Here is a 10402-nt window from a genome sequence, read left to right as displayed (position 1 = left end):
AATTAGCTTCATTTAAAGCTACATACTCATCCTGTTTAATCTAGGTTTCAGTTAAACAGAGTATATCAAATTCCTGATCCGTAATAATTTCATCAACAATAACTGCTTTTGATGCGAGAGATCTAATATTAAACAGTCCTAGCTTCAGTTCAGAGGTGCTGAATGCGCATTCAGTGTGATCCGAGTTTGTGGTATCTATGTTAATTAAATTACTAAAACAGACTTTTTGAGTCTTTCTATATTTTTGTTTAGCTCGGGGAACAGACACAGTCTCAATATAATAAACCCTGAACCATGTGCACCCAGTGGTTCAAATATTGTATTCTGAGGGCAATGCGATGTATCAGGATGATAATGCACCAATACACACAGAAAGACTGGTGACAGAGTGGACATGAACATGAAAGTGAAAGTGAAGTGTGGCCTGCACAGTCACCAGATCTTTGGGGTGTTTTGGAAGAGTGAGTCAGGAAACGTTTTCCTCCACCAGCATCACATTTAGGCATTTAGCAGGCACTCTTATCCAGAGCCACTTACATTTTATCTCATTATACATCTTAGCAGTTGAGGGTTAAGGGCCTTGCTCAAGCGCCCAACAGTGGCAACTTGGTGGTTGTGGGGTTTGAACCTGGGATCTTCCGAACCATAGTCCAATGCCTTAACCTTGTATCTGTCCTTCCCAAGACGAACTGATGCTGTATTGGCCCTACACCATACTAATGAATAATCGTGGTCTAAAACCAGGCGTTTCAGTTTCATATATCTATATCTATATCTATATCTCTCTCTATATATATAAAACTGTGGTAGGACCTCCAGTCAACATTCACACTCAACAGGCAACTTGTGAACACCAGTTAGCCTGATCTGCATGACCTTGGACTGTGGGTCCCCAGAGGAAACCTACCATGAACACAGACATAAGGCAGGACTTGAACCCGGACCCTTGAGGTGCAAGGCAACAGTGGTGACCACAAAGCCAGACAATTTCGGTCTCAGATGTAGGCAATTTCCATGTGGATTTTATTTAAATGTTATTAATATGAGAGGAACGTTAAAACAAAATTTCTGGCTGCACCTTCTTTAGGTACTTTACGGTACTGTTTCTAACTCTCGCGATAACTGGCCGAGGATCAGCCGAGATTTCGACACGCTAAAGAGGAATGACGTTTTGTCAACAGTGCACATAGCAGTAGCGTTACAGGTAATTGTCTGTAAGTAAACATAGTAAGTTTGGTTTGTAAATGTAGCATTAATGTGACGTTTTGCGCCTTTTACTCATTAAGTTTGCCTTAAGCCAGATGGAGTTTCTATACAACCGACAGGGTAATGCTTTCTCTATTTTCCACGGTGCTGTTGTATTTATTTAAGAACTGTAACTTTTCTGAACGTTAATATTTCACCTGATAAACTAGATAGTGTGTAGACTTTCCCGGTTTTTGCGTTTATTTAGCATAGATTATTATTCCCAGTGAACCGCTAGTTAGTTATACTAAACCCATTCGTCTCCCAGCCATATTCTGATTAATCCCGCCTTCTCTGCGCTTTGATTGGTTCAGAAGCTCCAACAGGAAGCTGCTGATTCGACGTGACAGTTATGACGCTCCAATGGTCCCAGTCTCTCCATCAATCCATTTATCCATCTATTCATTTATACATGAGAGATTGACCCATCCAGTGTATGAGCTTTGTTTGTGACACAAAGTAATTTTTTTTTATTTTATGGACACTTCTTACAATGTCCACCAAGCTTATCAAGCTTGGGATCTCTCTCTCTCTCTCTCTCTCTCTCTCTTTCTATCTATATCTATCTATCTATCTATCTATCTATCTATATATATATATATATATATATATATATATATATATAATATGAGCTCTGTCTGACTTACCTGCATTCATCGTAGACAACACTGCTACGGTGTCACAGTTGGTGAGGAACGCCTGTGACATGCGCATAGTATTATAGTACAAGATAAAAGTTAATTATACTTCGTACTTGTGCATTACGTGGAGAACGCCTGTAATGAAAAGCATGTGGCGGAACCATCTGTCCAAAAAAAAAAAAAAATGTATGTATGTATGTATATATATATATATATATATATATATATATATATATATATATATACACACACACACACTACCGTTCAAAAGTTTAAGATCACTTTATAACTATATATATATATATATATATATATATATATATATATATATACACACACACACACTACCGTTCAAAAGTTTGGGGTCACTTTCTAACTCCATGATCGTTTGAACAATGTTACGAGTTAGAAAGTGACCCCAAACTTTTGAACGGTATTTTATAGCTTTTAAGCACAGCTATGACAAAAGAGGAATGTATGGAAGATAATATTTTCATGGCTGGGATCAGGAAGCTGACTTTAAAAGAAAACATGAACAGCAAATCACACATACAACACAGTTTTCACACACATTAACAAATTCCAAAAGATTGAAAGTGTTGCAGACCAACCAGAGAAGTGGGTGTCGAGGATAACTGTCATGTCAAGTTACATTTTGCTAAAAGCATTAATTTCATCCGGTTCATATACAGTACTATGCAAAAGTCTTGAGCCACCCCACATTTCTTCATATTTTAAATCCAAAACATGAGAAATGAGTCAGAGTTTCTTGTATTTTTAATGTAGTCATAGTTCTCCAGGCTTCTTGACAGACTTTTTCTGTCTCTTGTTTTTCCCGTACCTGAACAGTTTCAATGGAATGTCTTTTGTTTGTTAAGCTGCACAGTGACCTATGAATCATTAAGGCATCTAACTTAAGGCAAGGCAAGTTAATTTGTATAGCACATTTCATACATGGGGTAATTCAAAGTGCTTTACATAAAAGAGAAGAAAATAGTAGCACTTAAACTTTTAAAATTATTTAAATTTAATTAAAAATAAAACTAACAACAGTTTGTAGTGGCACTTTTAAAACTATTAAAAATTTGATTTAGAATCAAAATAAAACAGTTATAAAAATATTATAAGAAATAAAAAATACAGTGCAGTCAGTTGGGACGTAGCACAGAGCTCATTCAATAAATGCACAGCCAAACAGATGAGTTTTACGTCTAGATTTAAATGTGACTACTGTTTTAGCACATCTGATCTCTTCTGGTAGCTGGTTCCAACTGCAGACAGCATAATAATAATACATTACAATAATCCACCCTGCTGGTGATAAAGGCATGGACAAGTTTCAAACCAAATCAAATCACTTTTGTCACATCCTGTTACTGGTACATGTGAGTAAAATTCTTGTGTGCAAGCTACACAAGCCATAGTGGTATACAATTATAAGAATAGATATGCATGAAAATAAATATGCATATGAATAAGTACAGTAATAGTGTGCAAGTATATATTAAAATAATAATAATAATAATTTGTAAGGATGAATGCAATGAATGTGAAACAAATATACGCATGTATATCCATATATATACACACACATGTACACACATACATACACACATACATATATAAATATATATATATATATATATATATATATATATATATATACTGTGTATATATATATATATATATATATATATATATATATATTTACACATTTATACACACACACACACACATATATATACACATACATGCATATATCCACACATATGCATACATGTAATATACACATACACACACGTTTGTAAGAATGTGTCTACTATATATGAATGTATAAAGAATGTCCGCAATGAATGTTGTGCAAAAGGCAATTATGTGCAGTATGGAGTGCATAAAGTGTCTCAGTGACAGTGTGAAAGTGACAGTGTAGTGTCTGTGAGCGGGGGCTCATGCCAAATCTTTTCAGTCTCCTGAGAAAGAAGAGTTGCTGTTGTGCCTTTTTCACTGTTTTGTCATGAGCTGACTATGTGAGATCCTCTGCAATATGAACACCCAGGAAACGGAAGCAGCTCACTCTCTCCACAGCAGCACCGTTGATGATGATGGGGTAATGTACACCTCTACACCTCCGAAAGTCCACTATTAGCTCCTTGGTCTTTCTGACATTGAGGAAGAGATGGTTCTCCTGGCACCAATGTGTTAGGGCTCTGACCTCCTCCCTGTCTCATCACCGTTGGTGATAAAACCCACCACTGTTGTGTCGTCTGCAAACTTCACAACAATGTTGGAGATGCTAGTGGCCGTGCAGTCGTATGTGTAGAGTGAGTACGGTAGAGGGCTCAGTACACACCCCTGTGGAGCACCAGTGTTCATTATGATGGAGGATGAGGTGATACTGCCCAGTCTGACCATCTGGCATCTGTCAGACAGGAAGTTGAGGATTCAGCTGCAAGTCTTGATTGGAAACAAAACATCTCATTCTTGCAATTTTTTTGAAATGATAGTATGCTGATTTACTTACTGTTTTGACATGACCACTGAAACTAAAGTCTGTCTCCAGAATCACCTCAAGATTCTTGACTTGATTTTTAGTTGTTTGTCCCCTAGAGTGAAGGTATGCATTCACCTTCAGAGCTTCATCTTTGTTTCCAAATGCAATGACCACAGTTTTCTCTTTGTTTAACTGAAGAAAATTTTGGCACATCCAACAGTTAATTTCATCAATGCATTGGCAGAGGGAGTCTATGTGGCTATAATCATTTGGAGATAAGCCTAGGTAAAGCTGGGTATCATCAGCATAGCTGTGATAGGCAATTAGGTTCTTTCTCATTATCTGACTTAGTGGGAGCATATACAGACTAAACAGGAGCGGTGCAAGAATTGAGCCTTGTGGGACTCCGCATGTCATGGACGTCCACTTAGCCTTGTGCTCTCCTATACTCACATAATAACCTCTCCCTTCTAAGTACAGTACTGTATGATCTGAATCATGTTAGTACCATCCCAGAAAGCCCGACACAGTTTTTCAGTCTCTATTAGTATGTTATGATCGACACTGTCAAACGCAGCACTAAGATCTAGCAAAACCAGCACTGATATTTTGCCCGAATTTAAACGAATGCCATTTCTTATCTTTATGGGCGCTGTCTCTGTACTATGATGCGCTCGGAAACCAGATTGAAAACTGTCCAGGTATTCATCTGAGTTTAAGTGGTTGTTCAGCTGATTAAAAACAACTTTTTTTTTAATAATCTTGTCTATAAAAGGAAGATTTGATATTGGTCTGTAGTTATTCAATATCGTATTATCAAGATATTATCAAGTTTTTTCCCAAGTCCCAGAGATAAGTGAGGTGTTCACCATTTGTAAAAGATCTGCCTCAAGACAGTTAAACACATTTTTGAGAAAAGATGGGGGAAGTGTGTCAAGGTCGCAGGTTAACAATTTGAGGTGCTGTACTAATTCTCCCAATATTTTGCTATCAATTGCTTGAAAGACAGACATAGTAACTGTTTTTTTGAGTTTGTGTTTGTGTTTTTCTGACCTCTGCATAATTTCCAATATTGCTGATTTTCTCAGAAAAAAAAGGAAGCAAACTTATTGCATTTGCTGTCGGAGAGCATTTCAATGGGAATCTGACTTGGTGGGTTTGTCAGTCTCTCAACAGTAGCTCAAAAAGAGTGTGAATGTTGTTTAAGTTACTGTTTATAATGTTTGAGGAGAAGGTCTGTCTAGCTGTGGCTAGTTCCACATTGAAACCGTGAAGGCTGTCTTTATAGATGCTACAGTGAATTTCAAGTTTCGTCCTCCGCCACATCTGCTCAGCTTTTCGGCATTATTTTTTCATACTCTGAAATGCTGGTGATTTTATCCATGGTGATTTCTGTCTGCCTGTCTTTTGGACCTTTTCCGGAGCAATATCATTAATAACATTCTTAATTTTTTAAATTAAAGGAATCAAGCAGAAGATCAACAGAGTATGCAGAAATGCTTGGTGTTAAAGATATAGGCTTCATAGATAGTGCACTTACACTCACCTAAAAGATTATTAGGAACACCTGTTCAATTTCTCATTAATGCAATTATCTAATCAACCAATCACATGGCAGTTACTTCAATGCATTTAGGGGTGTGGTCCTGGTCAAGACAATCTCCTGAACTCCAAACTGAATGTCAGAATGGGAAAGAAAGGTGATTTAAGCAATTTTGAGCGTGGCATGGTTTTTGGTGCCAGATGGGCCGGTCTGAGTATTTCACAATCTGTTCAGTTACTGGAATTTTCACTCAGAGTGAAAAGGGAAAAACATCCAGTATGCGGCAGTCCTGTGGGCGAAAATGCCTTGTTGATGCTAGAGGTCAGAGGAGAATGGGCCAACTTAGGGCTTTATTTTTTTGCCCTCATAACACGTGATTGTGCTTTAAGTGTTGAAACAAACTGGTGGTGTTACCTTTGGGCGTCGAAACTGTTTTTCTACAGTATCTACATCTGACTTTTCAGTGTCATCCTTACTGAAGCCAAAATGTGTCCAAATAACGGAGACTGCATTTTTCTTTGGTACAAGCTGCTCTTGTTGCTCAGTTGTCTCAGTGTTTAAGCTCTCCATGCTCGACATGTTGGTGAAATAACGTAGCTGAGCGGGGTCACGTGACTCCACACGTTGTAATGTTTTTAAAGGAAAAATAATAGACCTGGGAAAATTTAATCGATTATAGGTTCTAATTGTCGATTTCAATTACTTTTCGATTGATCGCCCAGCCCTAGGCCGACTGATTCAAGCTGATAGAAGAGCAACTTTGACTGAAATAACCACTCGTTACAACCGAGGTATGCAGCAAAGCATTTGTGAAGCCAAAACACACACAACCTTGACGTTGATGGACTACAACAGCAGAAGACCCCACCGGGTACCACTCATCTCCACTACAAATAGGAAAAAGAGGCTACAATTTGCACAAGCTCACCAAAATTGGACCGTTGAAGACTGGAAAAATGGAACGGGAGCTTCATGCTTTGGATGTGCATCCCACAAATCTCCATCAACTGCAAGATGCTATCCTATCAGTATGGGCCAACATTTCTAAAGAATGCTTTCAGCACCTTGTTAAATCAATGCCACATAGAATTAAGGCAGTTCTGAAGGCGAAAGGAGGTCAAACACCATATTTGTATGGTGTTCCTAATAATCCTTTAGGTGAGTGTATGTTCTCATAAATGCATCTCTTTCTGACAGAGACAGATCTATATTTAGTGGTAACAAAAGTGTTTAAAACACATAATTTTTTTGATAGTATTGATTTCTGCATTATCAATATGATTATTAAAGTCCCCTGTTATAGCAAAACAGTCCAACTCAGAGGGAATCATTGATAGCCCCCTGTTTTTTTGGCATCTGGGGGCTTGCAGCAAAAGAGTGGGAGAGTTTGGTCCCAGTATACATTTTTTTTGTAAGAAACTTAGTTTCAACTTGGTGAGAAACAAGTGAAGATGCTGGAGAGAGGGATAATGTGTCTGGTGAGATGGGCTCTGGATCTGGTGTTTCTGGTGGCTGTAGTAAACTGTCCTGAATTCCCTGTCTGTTTTCCAGAAAGTTATCTTGGAGCTGTTGTAGACTGACACATGATGACTCGAAAGCTGTCTGTGGTCGCTCAACTTTGACTTTGACGTTGACTCTTTTTGAACTGCAGGTTCTTTGTAGCCATGTGTTCAGCCCAAGCAACCATGAGAACATGTTAGTTCCCCTTGCTGGTCCACTGATGAACGACTGAACTTCAAGACTTTGAAGGGTTTTAAAGAATTCACTAAAATTCTTCTTAAGGAGTTCTGACTGCTCTTTCTGAACGCCATTCTTCCCCACGTGAATGATGATTCATCAAAAACGGTTGCTTGAGGAAAGCAGCATGAAGTTGTTGTCCTGCTACTTATGATAGTGGAGTCCCCGATTATCAGAGTCCTGACCTTGGTTTCGCTCTGTTCTGAATGCTGTTAGCTGCTGGCTGATCCGATCCATATTCAGTCGCAGTTGGGGATTCCTCACCCACGTTTATTCAGTGGATGTTTCTCTACACTTGGTATAAACTTTTGAGATTTGCTAGATTCACGAGACTCACCGGCTGTATGCTGTGGGGGTCCATGCTGACGATCTGCTGAGTGCTCTACCTGTTTTGGAATCCAGCAAGTAATTTTGTTTCAAGAACCGCAATCCTTTGTAGAAGTGTGTGGCAGGTCATGCAGGAAGTAGATTCCACAAAAGGCATTTTTTCTCTCGTCTGTTTAAATATAGGCAGCTGGGTTTTCCCGTTTCTGGAATGTAAGCTGCTGGCAGCGGGAGGAAAAAGTCCCTTTTTGATCCAATTCTATATTTTTTTTAAATTTAATGTTTGTGCCAAAAATTATTTGTTTGAGCACTGTGCTGATCTGCTGAAGTAAAAATCTTAAGAGAAATCAGAGAAAAGTACAGATATAGAAAGCAAAGCGCAGAGCAGTAAGCAGGAACGTCCAAACGGTAGCGAAGCCGGAAGCTGTACAGTATGTACAAATGGTTAAGGCATGAACCAGTGAAAAACAGGTTCAGATGATGACAGATGATCAGACCGGTGGTTAGTACACTGCTGATGCTGAATGCTGAGTGGTTGGAAGAGACGAGAGGGGAAATGAGGTCGCTCCTGAGGCTGTTACCTAAACAACCATTTTTTTCCTTTTATCTTTAGGCACATTGTAGCCTGTTGCGGTAAAACATTTGTTCCCATTACTTAAATAAAATCTACAATGTTTAATTGAATATAATATAAAGAAATGAGGAGTGGCTCAAGACTTTTGCACAGTACTGTGGGTGATTTAGTTTTTTTAACAAGTAAAAAACTTGCATTAATTTAAAATTGCCTGAAAATGTAAAGACACTTAATTGGTTTCTGACTTTTTTCCAAACACAATGTAGATTATAATTACACCCATTTAAGCTTTTTATCCATGATAAAGGTAGATATTGAAAAGGTCTCCTTTGTTGTCAGGTCAGTTTTAGAAGTGGCTGCATCAAATTAAGCAGAAAACAACTAAGGAGATTACAACTAAGATGAAATTACTGAAATTGTCTTAAGAGCTGAAGTGTCAGCTTTGTGCAGAATTATTCTTATTTTTTAAGTCAATTGCTGTGATCTGAGAAAAAAAAGGCTTCAATTGTTAGGGAGCATAAAGATTAGACTTTGTAGTGATGGAAAAAGGTTATGTGACCTGATTTGTGTGTGTGTGTGTATAGGAAATCTCTAATAGCTAGAATAAATGACAATAAGTATAAATGTACAGTATGTGTATTTGCAAGTTGCTGTTGAAGTGGAAATTGGAGTTTCTTTAAAAATGAAAAAGTTTCTTTTTTCTCTGGACAGAGACCCTGATGCAAACTGAAAGGAGTACGACTCAAACTCTTTAACTTAAACTTGTTAATTCGAGATGTCTCTTGTGGGTCTTCTGGGTCACCTTTAGTAAACCCTGTCAGTCTCATAAAAGATCCATGGCTTATCTGGAGATCACTGGTTGCGAGGCAGGAATACACACTAGAAGGCTTTAAACATTCTTTCTAACACACTCCGTCCTTTTTCTGTGTTGTAGGCATGAGACTGTGTGACCCTGAGTAGCTCCTGCTCCAGCACTTCTCTCCTTTCTGACCTCATGACCACCCCACCGCTCGGGCAGTTCCCTGCTCAGCAGGCGCAAGCAGCACGGGATGTAAACACAGCCTCGCTGTGTCGCATCGGACAGGAAACTGTGCAGGACATAGTTTTGAGAACCATGGAGATCTTTCAGCTGCTTCGAAACATGCAGGTGAGGACGAAATAAAGAAGAATGTCTTGAAGATAGAGACCGTAAGGGGGGTGGGGTCAGGCATTTTGTGCCCATTGTTTTTTGGTTTTGGGTTGTTATTTTAATGACTTCAGCTGAGTATACACACAGACACACACCTGCATGGTCATCTCAGTGTATATACACTGTATGTGTTTTCTGTTTTTATTTATTTATTTATTTATTTTCCGCATGTCCACAGCTACCGAACGGGGTCACGTACCATCCTAACACGCATCAGGACCGGCTCGGGAAGCTGCAGGAGCACCTGCGCATGCTGTCCGTCCTCTTCCGCAAACTGCGCCTGGTCTTTGACAAATGCAACGAGAACTGCGCTGGTCTAGAGCCCATTCCTCCTGAGGTTATTACACATTTTCACACATTATTTCTTTTGAATTTACACAGCAAAAGGTCACAACAGCTTAAAGACCAAGTAGTACACATCCTTAAATAATAAACACATGCCTGGTCCAGATATCTTCTAAATGCATGGTTCTTGCTTGAGTATTGCATCAGTCCATGCAGTTGAAAGGTTCTAGTTTGTTTGATGTGAGATTATTTGTATCCAAAGTTTATCCCAAATTCTTCCAATCTCCCCATTTTCATTCTAGTTGCATGACCGTTTACAAGACATGCATCCGATCTACAGTACAGTATCACCACATATGAGAGTGAATCTGAT

General features: G+C 38.7%; 1 protein-coding gene across 4 annotated transcripts in view; it reads left to right on the top strand.

Annotated features, from left to right (window-relative positions):
- Positions 1–1131: 1131 nt before the first annotated feature.
- med30 (mediator complex subunit 30) overlaps positions 1132–10402 on the top strand; it is a 30028-nt gene continuing 20757 nt past the window's right edge. Inside the window, exons 1-3 of one of the 4 annotated variants that reach the window (XM_053492038.1) lie at positions 1132–1204; positions 9490–9702; positions 9923–10081. In XM_053492038.1, coding sequence (XP_053348013.1) covers positions 9550–9702; positions 9923–10081 — 312 coding nt within the window. In that variant the 5' untranslated portion in view covers positions 1132–1204; positions 9490–9549. Of the gene's footprint in view, positions 1327–9489; positions 9703–9922; positions 10082–10402 lie in introns of all 4 variants that reach the window. The other 3 variants (XM_053492040.1, XM_053492037.1, XM_053492039.1) reach the window with 3 other exon arrangements.

Source organism: Clarias gariepinus, chromosome 3, assembly GCF_024256425.1.
Source record: "Clarias gariepinus isolate MV-2021 ecotype Netherlands chromosome 3, CGAR_prim_01v2, whole genome shotgun sequence".
In the NCBI taxonomy this organism is placed as follows: domain Eukaryota; kingdom Metazoa; phylum Chordata; class Actinopteri; order Siluriformes; family Clariidae; genus Clarias; species Clarias gariepinus.
The sequence above is the reverse complement of the archived record's forward strand: the minus strand, read 5'-3'. Positions and strand labels throughout refer to the sequence as shown.